This window comes from Panonychus citri, unplaced genomic scaffold, assembly GCF_014898815.1.
Source record: "Panonychus citri isolate SS breed McGregor unplaced genomic scaffold, ASM1489881v1 Contig00106, whole genome shotgun sequence".
NCBI lineage: Eukaryota > Metazoa > Arthropoda > Arachnida > Trombidiformes > Tetranychidae > Panonychus > Panonychus citri.
Genome location: NW_026515511.1, coordinates 142,314 through 161,817, shown reverse-complemented (window position 1 = coordinate 161,817; position 19,504 = coordinate 142,314). Strand labels below are relative to the sequence as shown.

Below are 19,504 nucleotides of genomic sequence, written 5' to 3'. Positions count from 1 at the left end.
TGATCCAGTGTCAATAAAGTTTACGTGAAAAATTTACCGTCTTGTTGATAGTAACTCAAAAATTCTGGGCCACTTTTACTTTGATCCTTATTGTCAACGAGCCGATCGTTATGGATCTAATATTATCGAGTTAACCAATAGAACGAAAACTTTTGAAACTACTCCATTGATCGTAGAATTTTCATCGAAAAAACTTCCTATTACAAAAGAACAACAAATTCTTTTGTCTTGTCCAGAATATTTAAGTTTTCTATCCATGGTGAGTATTTTCATCTTCCCTTTGAAATCAAAATTCAGCAATAACAAAAATCTAATTAATGTATTGGGTTTATTTTAATAGAGATGATTGATTTTGATTAAAAGTCAGTGGTCAAAATTGCGAATGTATCATTGTTCATCCCGTGATTTAGTACACAAACCTACATCAACCCTTTCGTCGTTACTTCATTAACTTTCTTGATTAACAATCAACATAAAAATTGACCCAATATCCTTGAATATTGAAACGTTTATCACAGATAAAAGGCTTTTCGTAATTGCAATCGACCAATTGAATATTGATTATGATTAAGGAGGAAATTGTAAAAGAGAGAAGAATACAGTCTTTTTCCTATGAATTCACCTTTTTTCTCTTTTGAGATAAACTAATTTACAAAAGAAAAAACCTTAATCCGATTCGAGAATTAGAACTAATCTCTTTATTTTCAATACAATTCATTTTTTCTCATTAGAATTGACCTTGTTTTCATTAGAATTAATTATTGATATGTTTTTTACCAATACAATCAGGGATATATTTTTTCATGTGATTGTAGTAATTTTTACAATCTTCCGATGTGATCATCTCTGAGGCCAATTCAACACCTTCGAAAACTTGTTCAGCATTAGCAGGTCGATATTTTTTCACGTAGAATTTTAATTGATTGAATAAATTTTCAATCGGGTTCAAAAATGGTGAATACAGTCTTTTTCCTTCGGATTCACCTTCTTTCTCTTTAGAGTTAAACTATTTTACAGAAGAAAAAAACTTAATCTGGTCAGAGAATCAGAGTTAATCTCTTTATTTTCAAAACAATTCATTTTTTCTCATTATAATTAAACTTTTTTTCATTCGAATTAATTATCAATATGTTTTTACTAATACAATCAGGAATATATCTCTTCATGTGATTGTACTGATTTTCACTATCTTTCGATATAATCATTTCTGAAGCGAATTCTACAACTTCGATAATTTTCTTCAAAACCTTCGATGATTAATTTTCTTTCTGGTGTTTTGATAAACAATTAGAATTGAAAATTATCTACAACTTATGAGATTGAATTGGTACAGATCAATTCCTTTGAAAAAAATTTATTTAATTAATTTATTTAGAAAGAGAAAAGGGTCAATTCTAGTGAGAAAAACAGAGATTAAACCTCTTCAGCCCTGAAGACAAATTAATTCTAATGAAAAATGGTTTATTTATAAAGAGAAAGAAGGTGAATTCGGAGGAAAAAGATAAGGAGGAAGGAAGAGAAGTCGATGTCCAGCAGAATTGATTTCATTCTTAATTATATCACAATGATGAAATCTAACGTTGTCCATTATTAAATTTGCTTTTTCAATTTTTTTCGATTTCAGATGAGCGATAAACTCTTTCATGTAGTCCAAGAAATCGACTGAGTTATATGATGTCGGTTTAACTTCATAAAATTCTAATCCTTTGATACTCATTGCAGCACATACTGAGTAATTCTTGCCTTTTATCGCTTTAACAGGTAGATTAGCACGTGTACCTTTTTTAGATCGACCATAATTCACCTTGATATGAATTCCAATACCGGCTTCATCGATGAAGAAAATTTTATCTCTTGATGTTGAATCGAGTTCAAAAAATTCTATCGCATAAGAATATCTTTTCATGATGGTTTCATCATTATTTCGACGAACAGGAACTGGTGTTAATCTTTTGAAACTGTAGTGAATTTCATTCAAATAACGATGAACAGTTGGGACACTAATTTCAATTTGAAACTTTTCGTGAATGAAATCTTTTATGTCATCGAGAGTTCGAGTACAATCTTCATCAACGTATTCACGAACTTTTTCGATTTGTTGTTGATTTAGTTTCTTGTGTTTTTTTCCTCTTGGTCTTATCACATCACCGAATTCGTTGAATCGTTTGATTATTGATTTAATTGTATTTTCATTCACGTTGTATGTTTCTGCTAAATAAGAAACTCGATAGCTTTTTTTATAACCTTCGATTATCAATTTTCGTATTGATTCACTCACCATATTATAATTTCTACTCGACATTTTGATAAACAATTATAATTACAAATTAACATTAACTGATGAGATTGAATTGTACTGATCAATTGTTTTGAAAACAAGTTTATTTATAAAGAGAAAAAGGTCAATTCTAGTGAGAAGAATAGAGATTAAATCTCTTTCGCCCCGAAGGAAAATTAATTCTAATGAAAAAAAGTTTATCTCTTAAGAGAATGAAGGTGAATTCGGAGGAAAAAGACTGTATGATCATTTCTTTACAATCTTATCAACAGTATTTCAATTTACGACGATTTAATTCAGTTTTTCTAGTTCTTATCACAATTTAAGTTAAGATAATTTAATTTGCCTTTTTTGTCTGAAATCAACCGAACGCCGTTTTAATTATTTGCAAATACAACGACAAGTTAAATATCAACACTGATCAAAATTGATTTGACAATTAAGTGAAACTCTAATTTCAGTGGTTATTGATTATTTGTCATCTACTAATTCAGAAAATTCCTTTCTAAACTAATACAATTGAATCTAATAATGGGATTAAATTGATTACCTTTCTTAGGGACAGATGAAAACATTTCAGTTCATTTCAGAACAATCAGATTAACATAAACTCAATAACAATCAAATTGTCATTCGAGGAAATATGATTAGAATTGAATCAATAAATACCTTGGTTAATTAGTCCTGGTAATTGTATTGTTTAATATTTGTTAATCAATGATAAAAGGAACAACCTTTTTGCAAATTGGAATGTTTGACAAAATCAGATAGTGATTAGATTAACTAATTATAGTTTCATTCCCTTTGTTATGTTTCAATGAAAGTGTTTTTCTAATTGTTGATTATCAGATTCGATGATTGATTGAGAATTTAAACAAATTGTTTGTAAATATCTCTTAGAAATGTTGATTGTTATCAAGAATCCAAACCGACTTATAAATACATTTAGTAACAATTTACTTCCAATCAAAAATAAGCCAATGCTTAGACCACAAACAAGTTAATTGTATTTCTCGGTGTAATAAAACAACAATTTATTCAAATAATGATTAACTTTCCAACCATTTTATTTGTTGTTTTACTTTCATCAACTTGTAAGTGTTTCGAATCACAATCACCATTACTTTTCAATACTAAAACTGATCTTTGCGACGATTGTGTTGCTGCCGTTTCTTCAATACGAGAGAGCGCTCTTGGAGCTCAATCAGATCATATTCCCAAGTTACGAAGTGCCTGTGATCAGTACACGACACCAGGAGGTGTTTGCACTCATTACATTGACTCCGTTAATAATATTTACAACGATATAATTGGTGGTATTGGTTTCCCACGAAATACCTGTAAGAACTTCCGTGCTTGTCCACTACCGGTGACCAGTAAACTTAACGTTGTAAGATCAACAATTAATAAAGACGAACCGGATTGTTTCTTATGTAAACAAGTGCTAAAACTTGTATACAAAGTGATCGAGAATCAGCCTAATGCTGATATCAAATCTGCTCTGGACAAAGTTTGCGATACCAAGTTACCTAAATCGAATCGTAAAATTTGTTACAAGTACGTTGACACTTATACCAGCTACTTGACCGAGTTGATCCAAACCAACACTAGTGTCGATGTGGCCTGTCACAAAATCGGTGTGTGTGAACACGAGGAAAATCTGACCAGTCGGCCGACTCAACTGAACCTGACTGACCCTACAATTTTGTCGTCCGTCGACTGTGACAGTTGTAAGAAATCAGTGGCCGGAGTCTCTGATATGGTCAAAAGCTACGCAACCTCGTTAAGTGAAACTTTGAAAAATACTTGTTCTAAATATCAAAGTTATTTATTCTGTATCAGGTTTATGAGAAATCTATTTGATTCTGATATTTCTGAATTAATTTCCAAAACAAGTTCAGATTATTTGTGTACAAAAATCTTCGGGCTATGTGACCTTTAACGAAGAGATCGTATGAGAAACTTTCATTTTGAATAAACCAAAGTTCTAACAATTTAAAGCATCTAAGTATATTTATTAATAAGGTATGAGTGGTAAAGTTTGGCAGTAAGTTTTTCTAATCAAAATTAAGACAATTAGACTAGACACATTGGCGCCTTAATTAGGTTTAATTTAACGGAAATTTAGTGGGCATTTTTTTGATACTAAAATAAAAATTAGTTGACATTCCGTTCATGTCAAAAATGGTTCTTAATCTAAGTGATCGTCGTGTTCTTATCGTTAACTTTGTCAGTGAACATCCAGAATTGTCTTTATATGAATGTGCCAATAGATTGAAAAGTTTTAATATACCATCGAGGTCAGTCTACAGGGTTGGGGCAAAGGTCAGAAATGGAGAAAATATAACTAATTACTCTAATTGTGGCCGAAAACCGACAAAAATGACGGCGCGAAAATTGAAACAATTTAAAAAATTAGCCGATGGTTGGACTGGCTCTCAGCGAGAATTGGCCGCTAAATTTAATATCTGTGACAGATACTGTCGGGAATTATTAGAAAAATTTAAAATCAAGGCCTGGAAACGACGGGATAGCCCGAAATCTACCCCTGAACAATTCGCCCGCCAGATGGCGCGTTTAAAAATAATGACGAACGAATTGGTTCCCGTTAATGGCCTAATTGACATCATAGAGGATGATGAAAGTTACTTTTCCTTATCAGGGAAAGGTAATAAGTATTTTTTGGCAAGTTCGCCAGAAAATTTGCCGATAGAAAAAAAAACTAAACCAAGGGCCAAGTTCGAAGCTCGGTTATGCGTTTGGATCGCAATATCGAAAAAAGGTCACTCTGATCCATTTTTTGTTCCCGCTAATTGTGCTGTAAATTCAGAAATTTACAGAAATCAATGTATAGAAAAAAGATTAGTGCCCTTTATTACCAAAATCATCGGTATTTATTCTGGCCAGATGGCGCTTCTTGCCATTATCATAGAGAAACAATTAAAACTCTCGAAAAATTCGAGGTAGAATTTGTTAAAAAAATCAGAACCCACCTAATGTTCCTCAGCTAAGGTGCATCGAGAAATTTTGGGCTCATTTGAAACAAAAAGTCTATCAGAATAATTGGTGTACCACTAGTTTCGAAGCTCTCAAAAAAAGAAGCAAATTAAAATTAACCGAATTTGACCTCGAATATTTCGAAAGACTTTTCGAAAATGAAAACAAAAATTGCCCAAGCCTCTGTAGAAGGTCCACTTTCCGTAATTTTCAACAATTAAAAATAATTTATTAATTGTATTGTTCTTATTGTTAATTATTCAATTACTGCCAAACTTTACCACTCATACCTTATTTACCAAAAGAAATAATTTCTATGATTACAATTAATCATTGATTTAAAATATGTATTGATAAATTTGTAGATACCGAAGTGAGTGAACATTAGCTAGCTAATAGCCACTTCATTTGAAAGTGGCTATAGCCAGCAGGCAAAGTAGCTTAGCCAGATTATAGTGGTTAAGATTTTAAGTAATTAAGCGGTTTAAAAGATTTAAAAAACTCAATTCAAATGTTTGTTTTTCTTATTATTGAGAAGAAAATTTTTGGATATAAAAAGCCATTCAAATCAAAATTCAAATTCACTTTTTTTCTCAACGCTAAACAAGTAAATAGTTCAATATGCTTGTTCAACAAATATTACCATGGCTGAAAGAGTAAGTATCAACAAGCTATTCCATGTACCAATTTATGCTTAATTACATATGTTTTTTTCTTTCTTTTACCAGGTATCAACCAATAGCATTGAATGGCCAGTTGAGACGTTGGCATATGTGAAAATTAATGGCGAACCTCATCATCACCTTAGAGCTGAATGGTATGGGAAATGCGATAGTGTGACAACTTATGGTAGTGATGATGATACGCATGAGATTCCAATTGTGCCAAGAGACCCTAATATTTTTACAATAAATGAACTGAAGCAGAAAACTCTCGCGTTGAGAAGAAAAAAAAGAGGAATTAAGACATTTGCCTGTCCTGCCTGTCGTAAACCATTCGTAAACCTCTGGAGCTCTTATGTATCCATCAATACCCTTCTAAGTGAATCTGGCCGGTACGAATTGATTTTATCGTATAAAGACTTGGCTTTACTGCAAAAAATAAACAAATTTTTGTCTGTCTTCAAGAAAGCGGTTGATCTTCTCGCTACTGCTAAGGAACCTACTATAAATAAAGCTTTGGTTCAAAGATTGGAGCTAGAATACATCTTGAATGACAGAAAAGATGATTGTCCTGAGTTGAGTGAATTGAAAGAATTCATGCTCTTAAAACTCGATAAAAGATATCCTATCACTGAGCTGCTGATCATTGCATCCCTCATCGATCCTAAATTTAAAGATTTAGACATCATAGATAAGTTTTGTGATGAAAACTTCACATCGAAGCAACAATTAATCAAAAATTATTATAATAAAATGATTGGAACTATCGACTCACAAAGTGTTGTCGATGAAGCACCTGGTGTTTTCACTCAACTTGCTCGTAAGTTTTCTACGAAACCACAACATCAAACAAGCTTTTATTTAGAAATTGAATCCTATTTCGCAGCGAAGGATGACAAAAACAAAAATGTTTTATCATATTGGTTCGAACGTAGAGCAGCTTGGCCACAACTTTATGAGCTTTCAAACGCTATTTTATGCATTCCCGCAACTAGCGTTCCTGTTGAGAGATTGTTCTCAATAGCAGGTTTGACTTTAACCAAAAAAAGATGTCAACTCGACCCCAGAAAGGTAAATAAAATTTTGTTTGTGCACGAAAATTATGATCTTTTTTATCCATCTTCATAGCCACATAGCTAATCGGCTAATAGCTAGCTAAGGTTAGCTAATGGTTGCAAATTTGTGCTTTTAGCCGGCTAATAGAATCTTCACTCACTTCGGTATCTATAAATTTGTAAAAAAGAGAAGAAGCTGTAAAGTACCTGAAGTACCTGTTCTAAGACTTTGTGATTAAATTAACAACTGTAATAAACCAACCATAAACCATAATAAAAACTAACAGTGTGAGGAGTGACAGTGAAAAATCGAGACAAACAAAAATAATAGTAACCATAAAACTGTGCTCATCATCATCACCACACCTTCATCATCCGTTGCTCAATGCCTTTTCCTTTCTTCTCTCTACCCCTACTCTAAACATTCTCTCATTAATTCAACTCAATCTCTCCTTTTTATTCTTCTCTTTTTTCTTTTTCTCTCTCGCTCATCCACTTCCATCGAGATCTATGAAATGACAGAAAATCTCGTCTCGAAGATTAAAGCCCCACAAGTCACCATCAACATGGCACTTGTAGTGAGAATTAATGGCCCTAATGGACACTTGGATGGAGTTAAAACTAAAGACTTAGTCAAAGATATACTACGTGACAGAGACAACATTAAAATACTTCTAGGCCTGAATTGTGCGAAAATACTTTCAGAAGATAACAAAGTCTTGGAAGAAATCGAGGAAATACTAAGTCTTCAAAAAAACTGGCTTGTTGAGCGACCGCATCTGTTGAAACCCCTAATCAAAATCATGTTACCAAAAGACAATGGCAAATTGAAGGCAATAGAAGATTTTATTGAGACAATAAGTGAAGACAATAAACTCGATCGGGAATCCATTAAAGTCAAGTATATAGCCTACGGTAACAACTCAAATTCTATCACACTAGAACTTGACCCTGCAGCTAGAGCTACGCTTAAGGACTCCCTATGTTACGGAGACAGTGAATTACCATTTTCTGCGAAAGATGTGGCAGTTACAACCATAGGAGAAAAAATTGTCGAGGCAATATTAAATGCTGCTATTGCTCTGAAAAGCATTATCACTTTTATTGCACTCATAAAAAAGACTCGTTCAAATGGAGATGCTCGGCCTGTGATTGCTTTGGACATTCTGCCTTCTTCTTTAATTGCACATCATACCAATCAAAGTTAATTGGACAATTACGCAAAACTGATTATGATTATAAAACTATTATAATAGATAAAAGAAGAACCAACTAACTTGAAACAGCTTAGAATTGAAACAAATTTATCTGAAATGACTCGTTTGAAACAACTTGCAACATTATATAAATGCCTTGTACCCTCAACCTTGTACTCTCATTTCAAAATAGTTTATCATTCATCACGTATCTCCAAATTTCGTCTCCTCTGATTCCCTTTTTTACCTGCGTTTTACCTCTTTTACTCCATCTCCACTTCCATCTATTAAACGTTACACTTCTTTCATTACCAAATTTTACCCATTCTCTCTGTTTATTCTCTTTTACTGTCGTTTCCCTCTTCTCTTAGTCCAAGCGGCCTGAAAAGAATTAAGATGTCAACCAGCAGGAAGAGGACCAAAAAAGTTATGGACAATATGGAGACAAATGATAATCTTGTGAATGAAAACGAAATCGACCTAGACACGATACTCACATTCTTTGATGAGATTGGTGACGACACTCAAGAACAAATTCGCAATCTGTTAACTTTTGACGAAATCAAAAAATATACAGAAATCCTAAAGGATAATGATCAACCCTCTCTGGAAAACAAAGTCAAAAAAGCCCTACTGTTACTCGAGGAACCTCTCAAACGCAAATCCAGCAAAAGAATCAACTCTGCGACCACCCTCATTGAGGAAATCATAGCCAAGAAAGATCTTTTTGAATGGGAAACTCCAGACAATTGGCTCAAGGTGGATAATTTTGAACTCTGCCCTCTAATTCTGATCAACACATACACCGATGAACAATTGGACACTGGAATTCTCTCAAAGATAAAAATACAAAATCTATTATCCAAAAGTGAAGGAAAAATGCGCAATATTTGAGGCCTTGAAGCTGGTAAATCTTGCTGTAAACTTCTGGTTGAAAACAACAAAGAAAAAGAAATTATCGATCTTATCAACTCCAGCATTGATGAGAACCTCAAAGTTAAGATCAAAACTCCGGAACTACGGACACCAATGATCCAAATGGACATTTTTAACCTAAACGTCAACCTAGAATCCTCAAACGAAGCGAATGTCTGGCTTCAGAAGTTAATGAAATGGAATGGAATACCAGAAGAGAGTAATATCAAATTAATACACTATGAGCAGAAAAGATCTTGGACTCGGATGATTATAGAAATAAACTCCAAGATCAGAAGTCAAATTGGATCAAAAAAGAATAGAGGCGAGCTTAGTATTGGCTATCAAAGAATTAACTTCTATGACTATCTCAGGTTTGTACTTTGCTACAATTGCAATAGATACGGTCACAAATCTAACTCTTTCAAATCAATCATTTCGTGTGGTTTCTGCTCTAGGCCACACAAAACACTCGAGTGTGAAGATAAAAGAAACCTCAACAGATATCTGTGTCCCTCCTGTGGAAGTAAAGGCGAACATCCAGTGGGTGATAACAAATGTCCAAGCCTAATAAAACAGATTAAATTTGCCTTAGTAAAGATTAATCATCAATATGACTACGTCATTCTGAAAAAAGAGAACATGAATAATTAAGAAACAAGGTTAATCGCTCACAATCTAATTCATCATCAATCTTTAGCATCTTGATCCTCACGTGAGGGAGCCACTTTATTTTTTTATAATCTTTCTTTGTTTTCCTTTTTGTTCATAATCAATTGATCACCTCTTCTATATCTCTCTCGTGATTATCACTGTCTCTTACTCCTATTCTTTTTTACCTTTCTCTAAACTTCATAAATTCAACTCATAACCATCAACTATGAATCGTCTAATGACCCACTTTAATCCCAACACAGTTACATCCACTGAAAAAGGAAAAATCATCAAAAACAATCTGAAAGAAGATGAAAAAGTTATAAGCTTTATTCATGACAACAACAAAACCACTGTCTACTTCTTCCTATCATCTGACCTGCCCTTCAATCGTGAAGAAATTGCCACCGTTTTAAGAATGTGCAACCCCAAACTTCAAAGTCACATCAGAAAGATCAGTACCTCAAGTGATGGCATCATAAGGAAAGTGTCCTTTTCAATTCCAATAGATGTGAGAAATCTAATGGTTAAGAAGTCGTTTACTGTGAGATTTCATCTCAAAGGATATCAACTCTTCGATGAAATTGGATTCGATTTTGAAAAAATCAAAAAAGAATATGAAATGGGTACACTGGCCAACCTCACACGACACTTTAAGCTCTTTTCTGGCTATACAAACAAATTGATCATTCACGCGAAAAATGAGGTCAATAAAGCGGATTGGTTCAAAATGGAGGAGATTGGCAATCACAACATTTGTCAGTTTAGAATCAGCATTGAAATTTGAAAATCGCGCTTAAATTTTTAATAGAGGGCGCAGGAAACTGATTTCCACTTCCTCTGTCATTGAAGAACAATTTGAACTCGTTCTCCTCATGCTTTCTATTCCATATGTGCTGATTTGAATCACCTGATATCTTTGGTTCTTCATCATCTTCTATGTTATCCATCTAAACATCCTCACTTAGTCTTCCTCAAATATTCCTTTTGCCCAATCATATTACAACAACTCAGTTACACTAATCTAATTAATCTATTATCCTGAGCCTCCTTATATCTAATCTACACTATCAATTTGAATCTAAATACCATAATTTCCTTTTCTTCTCTTTTCTTTTTTTCTTTTTACTACTCTCTCTTTCCCTCCTCTATTATACAACAAATCTGAAATGTCAATAGGAACTGTCAATGGCAAATGGGGACAAAGGAACTTCTGTCTAGTTGACTTCCCGCCTGTCATTGAAATACTTGTGAGATGTGGAGATTTGAACAACAAGCTAGAATTTCTAGCCAACTTTAGATCTGACAACTCGTTAAGACTCTATGTCAACGGAGAAGTCAAGATCAAGGATAGAGATATTAAATTTCTTACATTGGTACACGTCAGTGATAAATTCATTACAACGATAAAGACCAAGCCCTGGTGGAACGAAAACATGATGAGGATTAAGAAAAATTATAAATATTCTAAAGCTTATCTAATATATCACAAACTTGATATCGTTTCGATCAAGGACAATGAAGACTTCCTCAAGAAATCAAGCGTTGACATGGGGCCTTTTAAAATCTTCTCAGTCATCAAGTTAATGGACGGATTCATCAGAGTCTCTTTTGGAATGGCTGATGATACTATCCTATCTGATTGCAATTGGAATATAACTATTGATGATATAAATTACAAAATTGCAGATGATTTAAAATTCGAACAGTGCCCGAAGTGTATTCTTTTCTACAAGACTTCGAAACATCACCAATGTTCAATCAACTCTATCTTGTGATCTAATTGCGGGAAAAGCTCGAAACAAGTAGAACGAGAGCACAATAGATGCTACAGAGAAAAACATTGTCACGTGTGAACAAAAACAAAAACATGTGAAATCATCAATTTCAGATCTCATCATTCGATTAATCAACTAACGATTTGTGAATATTTCGAAAAGCATCTCATCAAAGGAATAAAGAACTCACCCTTTAATCCTGATATTCCTGTTAAACTACCAACGTTCGCACCTGTTACCAATTAAGCCAAAGGAAGCAACATATTCACTGACATCTAACGACTTCCAATCTTCCTGATCTCGCCTATTACTGAACAATTGTCAGCAATCTCAATTAATGTTGTGATAACAACCAACAACAATATTTACAAAATTCCATTTCCAAGAAAAATTCACTTACTCGATTAACAGATATAATCAGCTCATATTTCCCAAACATATAAACATCTCAAACAAATTCAATTACTTTTTACGATTACTCTTCTCAACTTGTTTACTTTGTACTCATTTATTACGCTTACTCTCTCACTTACTCTCTTCTTCCTTTCTTTTCATCTCGCTACTCAAATTACCCAATAAACTGAAAATTTCACTTAAACTGAACTCTCTCACTCTTCCCTTTCTTTTCCTCTTTTCTTTTCATTATTCTCTCCTCTTTATTACTCTTCCTTCTTCCTTCTTCCTTTTTTTTCTTTTCTTCAAAAACAAAAACAAAACATTAGCACTTAAATATGAAAGTTCGGAAATACTCATTAACAACAAGATCAAGGGTCAAATCGATGTTACTTGCAACTTTTTACAAAAAATAGAAAAAGAAAATATAAACGATAAATCTAGTAGCAACTAAGTTAGATTAGTTAGACAAAATTCATTTCAAACTTAATCTCTCAACTAACTATATTAACCTGTGTCAACAATATATCATTGTGACTCCTTTTTTTCTATTAATCTTGTTGCATCTTTGTTCCATGATGAATGAATGTGATTCAACTGTCTCATGTGTTAATAACAATCAGAGTATAATTGTTATGGAAATTAACAAAGGAGTTACAATTGTCGCAAACCATAATCGATTACAATTTTTCAATCCAATTATTGTGAGGGAACAGTTTCCACTATTACAACTTCTTGACCCGGTAGCCCCAGAAGGGGAAATAAGTGATGAAGCTTTACTTAAAGGTTTATTTTTTGACATGGAAGCGATGTCCGAATGCTTAGAAGACCTGGTGGAGATGGATTATCAAATCAGCATTCCCCACACTACGAAATATCTATTCGAGAATGTCAACAATATCGAAAAATTAACAGAAAAATTCCTTGAAACTGGGAAAAATCATTTTATAATCTTAAAAACAAATGTAGAAGAATACATGATATGGTTGCGAAAACACTTAAAAATAAAGGAACATGATCTCCTGAAAAATGAATTAAATGTAAAGATTACAACGATTGAGATCATGTAGTTATTATGACAAACCATAAACATCGGGTACCGGGACTCCCAATTGTACTCGCAAAAACAAGGTATTCGATCCTCTCCATAGCTGAAGAACAATGAATGAATAACTCAAGTGAAAACAGCGACATAATTCCAAAACGAATTCCTCCTCGTCCAAATGAAATTCACAAGTATAAATATACCATGGATTGACCACTATGATCTCAGCACCAAATGATTCGAGCAAAAAACGGGAATAATGGGGAAACAAGTATCCTGGTCCTCTCACACGCAAATGATAACGAGCACCCAAATAAAAATAAGAGAAACCATTCAAATCAAAGAAACAATCAAGAAATTGTAATCTATCTGAACGAAAAATAAAAAAAGTACTTAATAAAGGTAAATCACGCAAACAAGTCACTTTTGAATAAACCAATAACATTCTCTCTCTATTATTATTCATCTTTATCAAATCTTCTCTTTAATTCTTTATCGAAGAAAAGAAAGAAAAGAAAAGAAAGAAAGGAAGGAGAGAAAGGAAAGTTCTTGACTCTTAAGCATCAACACCCTCATCATTTACACTTATATAACTCTCTCTCAGTTTTGAGTGAGCGATTGCTCACTTAGAAAATCATAGATATACTCACATAAATAAAGAAACACATTCAGATCACATTACAGTGAACAATGCAACTTAATATAGTGTGTGTCAACTTCAGTCGGAAAAGTCACAACAACCGACTTCTTAGTCGACTTCAAGAAGAAGATCGCTTCATAATTGCCTCAGAGGATCGTGATCATGATGAACTTCCCAGAAAAATCTACGGCGATAATATAAGTCTAACCTTTCCGATCACCTGGAAATGTATTCGTGCGAATCGACCCAATCAAAGGATAATCGAAGCTGTAATGAAGAAGAAGAAAAACCTTTTTCAGTTAATTGCTGCCTACTGCTCTCCTGAGTACACTCAAACATTCAAAACCATCATAAAACCACTTGTGCACTTTCACCATTGTGTGAAAGAAAACAATCAGAACCTACCATTAGTGCTCGCTGGAGACTGGAACACTGAGAGTAATATTTGGACTAATGAACCCCGGAACAAGAACCAAATCACAAAAGATCTAATAAAACAAATGGAAGACACATTGAGAACCAAAGGTATCATCAGTCAATTACCTCTAGACAGAGCATCGGGAGTTACTAGAATTGGAAACAACAACAATTCAATGATCGACGTTTTGCTAACTAATCTTAAAGTGCTGGACAAGAAAATCACCTTTCACGATATTCCTGGTCTAGATCATAAACTCATTGACGCTAGACTCATAGTCAAAATTGGTCAAAGTAGATCATTTATCAGCAGTTTCCGAATTCCAATCTATAAAAACGAGCCGCTTGAAATAAACAAAGATCCGGAGATTATGGTGTGTGACCTCCTAAATGGCGGGCTGGCAGTCAATCATAGAGAAGAAAAAAGTGGCAACAAAAGAACGAGATATCTAAAAAAATTATTAGAGAAAAACAATGACGAGAAAGAAAAGATTAAAATCATGAATAGAATCAAAATCAGCAAACTTAAATCTAAAAACTTGAGAGTTTGGAATTTCACCAATGACAAATTGCATTCTCATCTGAAATCTTTAACCATGAATAATATTAAACACACTCCAATTGGTCAAAAAATGTTTCTATTCCCAAAAGCAAGAACAATGAACCAATTTAAACCAACACACTCAATTCGAACCCCACAGGGAATCACTCCAAGGGAAATCGAGATACTAGAAAAGATGAAATTCAAAAACTCGTCAGGATGGGCCAATCCCTTCACAATAACAAGATGGAACACATACTGGAATAGGAATAAGAAAAATATAATATTACTCATAGACACACTTTTTAAACTCACCTTTATACCCAATCACTTAATCATCAGCGGAGGAACTGACATCCCGAAATCAAATGGTCAAATGAGAACAATAAGAACCCAATCTTTTCCAAGTAAAATTATTGACACAATCCTATATGGTAGAATTAAGAAATGGGCTCTGAACAATATTGACTCGACCTTTCAATTTGCTTATCTTGAAAAGAACAGACATGATATGCTGGCCCAAATTTATGAAAACGCAAATGACTTCGAGACTATTATTGCCCTTGACATTGAGAAAGCCTTCGATAAGATCTCAAGGCTTGCGATTGAGGATAGAATCGAAGAAATGGAATGCAATTCAACCTGCAACATGATTAAACTGTTCATCAGACACAGGAAAATAAGGAAACACGTTAATGGTAATCTGGTGGTGGAAAATGATCCGGAAGGCCTACAAGGTTTTGCCACGGGACCTTTACTCTTTATCGTTGGGCTAGATAAATCACTCAAATGGCTTAACCGTAATCCAAACTCACAATTGGTCATGGCCTATGCAGATGATCTAATCATGCTGACTAATCACAAGGATAAGAGTCTGATAGAACTTAAAAATAAACTGTTAGACATCAACCTAAAAATTAATGAAACTAAAACTAGTATAATTAAACTCAACTCAAGAGAATCACCTGAATTTCTGGGTTTTCAACTCAGATTTAGAATACAAGAGACTAGCTTGATCAATGACATTGCAAATCATAACAAACTTAATATGCATCAACTCAAATTCATAAGAAAACTAAAACTATCTCAACAAAGAATCATGTACTCAAGCTACTTCTCGCATCTGATGGACTTTCTTGGATTAGCTCCATGGTTTGAAAACAACTTGTACAGCTATCGAATCGACTATCTCATCATACTAGGTAGGAAGTACCAGTAAGCTATGTAATCCCAAGTACAATAAGAATTGTTGGATGGAATTTATACACAATCTACCAAATCCTGCCCACAAGTATATAAGAGAAATCACAATGACACTGATAAGAAATGAAGCATCTAAGCAATTGTTTCCCGTTCTATCATGGATAGAAAAAGTTACTGGATGCAGACCTAGAATGGATCATCTAAAAATCAACCATGATTGCGCTGATGGTGAACTTGAAATAATAAGAGTAAGAAGAACCAATGACATATCCATCATATGTCTCAGGAGCAAAGAACAACATCAACACCTTAAACTGACTGAAACTCCAATATGCGTCTTTAACATCGAAAGAATGCTAATAAAATGGATAAAAGAACAAAACAAACTCATGAAAATCACCATCGGATGGAAAATGAACAAATTTAATACAAAAGAAATACTCACCTATAAGCACAAGATGAAAGAAAGTGAACTGGGGAAATGTGAAGAAATCATCACAACAATTGAATTGGGATACGACAAAACTACTCGACAAACAAAAGCTCTCATTGGAAAAGCCATTGAAAATAGAGAAAAATTCCTCTGAGAACAGAATCTCCGGACTCATGAAGAAAGTCTTTCTCAAGGGACACACAAAATACAAACACTGTAAATTCTATAAAACTGAACTAATGTGTGCCATTATGATTATTGACACTTACCTATACAAAGTTGATCACGACTGTAAAGTCGAAATGACGGTTAATCATCTATTCAAATGCAAGGATCTAGAAATTCATAAACAAAAAACACATCAAGGCAAATTAAATTGTCTCATTAAGCTAGCCGAATCAATAAAGCCATAAGTCAACTCGGCTCGTCTGAGACTTGTATAAGTCAACTCTCAATGTGAGAGCCTGCATAGCAGGGAGCCGCTGTTAAGTCAGCTCAACAAAAACAACAACAATGTAAGAAAAAATAAATATTTGGGATATAAAAAGTTTTTGGTTGATTCTTATTTCATGTATTTGAAAACAATTGTGGTTCCTTTATCATCATCATCAGCATCTCCGTCGCTTTCACCGTGGTGGTGGTCACTTTCATCGGAAATGTCCCCTTGGTCAATATTCTCATAGAATTTGATTGTTCTTTCAACTCTTCGAATAATGTTCACTTGTTTTTCTTTTTCGATTTGATTTTACTTAAGGCCAACGATTCATCGACTGACAATTCTTGTAACTGAATTTCCTCGGCCCATAAACTAAACCCGTGTCTTTGTATTTTCAACGATTTTTCAGCTCTGCTTTTGTTTAATTGATTTGTAGTCGTTTGCAAGACATTTGGCTTTATGTCCATCGAAACTGATTGACCTGTGGTTGATTCCAGAGTATTTGATTCGGAATCCTTGGTAATCTTCAGTAATTCTGGTGTTGTTAATTTGATTGTTTCCTTTTAAGTTCATCTTTACTTTTTTGGCATAAATTTGGTCACTTTGGATTTGGGTAATGTCTCATCAAGAGCTTGACTTAAGACTTGAGCATAAGGATCGACATTAGATTTTGTAACAATTCCGGAACCAGAGGCCTAGAAAATTGATTAATATTTTAATCCAGTGAGATTAACAAATTTCTAGAGCGATTCCTTACCATAGGATGTTGAAGATCAACCTTTTGGTTAAGGTTTAGCTTGGCAAGAATTGAGGTTGTCTGTTCAACGAGCTCCTTTGATTTCAGTTTTTCTAGAACTTTTTGTTGATAATCTTTGATTTTCTTTCCTTTATCCGGAAGAGAGTTGATGAATTTTCTGTTTCAAGATGAAAAATGAATCTTGTTTAATTCGGTATCAATCATTTGCTAGTGTACGAAATGAGTGACAACTAAACCAGTTATTTAGTTTTGTGAGTTTTACGATGACCATAAATGAATCACAAAATCTGTTTAATTGTCATCATCTCAATACAGTAGATACAAAAAGTATTAATTGAAATAAAACCTTACCCGTTACTCAAAAGCTTATCCTGTCTCTCCAAGATATCTTTGAGTTCAATTATTGACAATTTACTTAGATCACTTGTCTTTGTATCATTGAATGTTATCCCCGGTTTAGTTAAATATCCATACATTTTAACAGTAAATCAAACCACTTGAAAAGTAACAATCAAGTACATCAACAAATTATAAACCATAATGATGAAGTAACAACAAGCAAACATTTGAATCACATGTAACAACAAAAGAAACACTCACCTGTGGACAGAAATAGAAACCGCAATTTAAAAGATTGAAGAGGTTAAAGATGAAAATGACAATTAATTGCGAGTAAAACATTAAATTTTCACGAAAACAGGACAATTAAATTAAAAATTTAGAGGAAAATGAAAACAAAACAGTTAATGTCAATTTCCCAAAATTATTTAGCTTTTTGGAAGAGCGGGCGATTTGAAAGGGTTAAAATTAATCAATTCGATTGAAAATATCGACTGTTGTTTTTTAAGACGATCGGGAAGAGAATGAAAGATATTCTGCTTTCAATTTTAAATTTTTAGACTGAATCGATCGAATTTACTTTAGAATTGATTTAGAACAAAAATAAATATCTTAGGTAAGGGAATCGAGTGATTCAGATTAGAGAGATGAAGCTACGTTTGATGGACAATTTTAGGTAGGCAAGAAAAGAGACTTGTGATCTAAATGTAATTTTATTGTAAATGTTGATCAATTAACTTACAGAGATCATGATAATGATGCTTTTGCTAAAGATAATGAGAAAGTTTAGAAATTAGAATAAATAAAATATACATTGTGGCGCTTTTAGAAGAAGGAGATTGACAATAATTAGAGTTTCGAAGGAGAAGAAGAGATTATTAGGAAAGAAGCTTAGTTTTTGGCCCAATTGTCGTGTTTGTTTTGTTGTTTCCATGAATCTTTATTATTCCAAGAATCTTTGTTATTCCATGAATCGTGATTCTGTCCGTGGTATGGACCATGTTGGTATTGGTTTTGATATTGGTTTCGGTGTTGGTTGTAATTGTTGTATTGGTTTGGGTATTGGTTTCCATTGTTCCATGAGCCAACATGATGACGACCATCATGATTGTAACCATCATGGTGATTGTAATGGTTTCCTTGTTTCCTGAGATAATATTAGTGTAACTGTGACCAGAAGGATCAGCACCATTGTAAATGGCATCAGCAGAGTCGATTGAGTCAACAGATGGTTCGTTTGAGTCCAATTTAACTCGGAATCCACTTTTATCGGCAATATAGTTAACAGTTCGGTGACGACCATCGGCAAGTTTAAGTCCATATGAACCGTGGACATTACCCCAACCATCACCAGATTCTTGTCGGTAGTTGGATGATCCCCAAGGATCATTGATATCATAACCAAAATTGTATTTTCCACTCACATCTTGGTTTCGATAAATTTTACTCTGACCTCCGTCACCGTGATTTGTAGCACTAATTGTTGTAGAAATGGCAACAAGAGCAAAGAAAATAATAGCAACCAATTGATTCATTTTTGTAATAGAAAAGTTTTAAATGTTTTCGTTTAGTTGTTTTTGTTGTTGTTTTCGTTATTGGTTTGGACAGTTGAATGATAATTTCTCGAAACTTCTTTCGTTTTATATAGTAGACGAAAAGTGAAAATATCAATTTTAGAATATCTAAAATACTAATCGAGTGAGAATAAGGAACGAGTAGGACACAAAAAAAAACGGTAATTAAGATAAAATCGAGTAGAAAAGGC

The 19,504-nt window shown here is 33.6% G+C and overlaps 4 protein-coding genes and 1 long non-coding RNA gene across 5 annotated transcripts; 1 reads left to right on the top strand and 4 right to left on the bottom strand.

Moving 5' to 3' along the window:
- Nucleotides 1–754: 754 nt before the first annotated feature.
- Nucleotides 755–2,281, bottom strand: LOC128389229 (uncharacterized). The gene is made up of 2 exons (XM_053348776.1): nt 1,580–2,281; nt 755–1,006 (listed from the first exon to the last, which is right to left on the bottom strand). The coding sequence occupies exons 1-2, from the start codon at nt 2,279–2,281 to the stop codon at nt 755–757; spliced, it is 954 nt and encodes a 317-aa protein (XP_053204751.1).
- A 209-nt stretch (nt 2,282–2,490) lies between these two features.
- LOC128389228 (prosaposin-like) lies at nt 2,491–4,220 on the top strand. The gene is made up of 2 exons (XM_053348775.1): nt 2,491–2,496; nt 3,378–4,220. Exons 1-2 carry the CDS (start codon nt 2,491–2,493, stop codon nt 4,218–4,220), a joined length of 849 nt encoding a protein of 282 aa, XP_053204750.1.
- Nucleotides 4,221–12,936: 8,716 nt separating this feature from the next.
- LOC128389248 (uncharacterized) lies at nt 12,937–14,073 on the bottom strand. Its single transcript, XR_008325437.1, has 3 exons — nt 14,019–14,073; nt 13,624–13,880; nt 12,937–13,342 (listed from the first exon to the last, which is right to left on the bottom strand). It is a non-coding gene; the product is annotated as an uncharacterized LOC128389248 (long non-coding RNA).
- Nucleotides 14,074–17,204: 3,131 nt separating this feature from the next.
- LOC128389247 (DNA-directed RNA polymerase II subunit GRINL1A-like) lies at nt 17,205–18,159 on the bottom strand. Its single transcript, XM_053348790.1, has 4 exons — nt 18,001–18,159; nt 17,752–17,896; nt 17,401–17,557; nt 17,205–17,338 (listed from the first exon to the last, which is right to left on the bottom strand). Exons 2-4 carry the CDS (start codon nt 17,874–17,876, stop codon nt 17,219–17,221), a joined length of 402 nt encoding a protein of 133 aa, XP_053204765.1. The 5' UTR covers nt 17,877–17,896; nt 18,001–18,159; the 3' UTR covers nt 17,205–17,218.
- A 471-nt stretch (nt 18,160–18,630) lies between these two features.
- LOC128389246 (cuticle protein 14-like) lies at nt 18,631–19,363 on the bottom strand. Its single transcript, XM_053348789.1, has 2 exons — nt 18,886–19,363; nt 18,631–18,847 (listed from the first exon to the last, which is right to left on the bottom strand). Exons 1-2 carry the CDS (start codon nt 19,272–19,274, stop codon nt 18,631–18,633), a joined length of 606 nt encoding a protein of 201 aa, XP_053204764.1. The 5' UTR covers nt 19,275–19,363.
- Nucleotides 19,364–19,504: the final 141 nt, after the last annotated feature.

What these genes read in the sequence shown, in the direction of transcription:
- LOC128389229 (XM_053348776.1), bottom strand. Translation starts at nt 2,281, where the DNA reads ATGGTGAGTGAATCAATACGAAAATTGATAATCGAAGGTTATAAAAAA. An exon ending in CAAATTTAATAATGGACAAC is followed by an intron (nt 1,007 to 1,579) that starts GTTAGATTTCAT and finishes TCTGTAAAATAG; the next exon opens with TTTAACTCTAAAGAGAAAGA.
- LOC128389247 (XM_053348790.1), bottom strand. Translation starts at nt 17,876, where the DNA reads ATGTATGGATATTTAACTAAACCGGGGATAACATTCAATGATACAAAG. An exon ending in GATAAGCTTTTGAGTAACGG is followed by an intron (nt 17,558 to 17,751) that starts GTAAGGTTTTAT and finishes ATCTTGAAACAG; the next exon opens with AAAATTCATCAACTCTCTTC. An exon ending in TTGATCTTCAACATCCTATG is followed by an intron (nt 17,339 to 17,400) that starts GTAAGGAATCGC and finishes TCAATTTTCTAG; the next exon opens with GCCTCTGGTTCCGGAATTGT.
- LOC128389246 (XM_053348789.1), bottom strand. Translation starts at nt 19,274, where the DNA reads ATGAATCAATTGGTTGCTATTATTTTCTTTGCTCTTGTTGCCATTTCT. An exon ending in TACACTAATATTATCTCAGG is followed by an intron (nt 18,848 to 18,885) that starts AAACAAGGAAAC and finishes TGATGGTTACAA; the next exon opens with TCATGATGGTCGTCATCATG.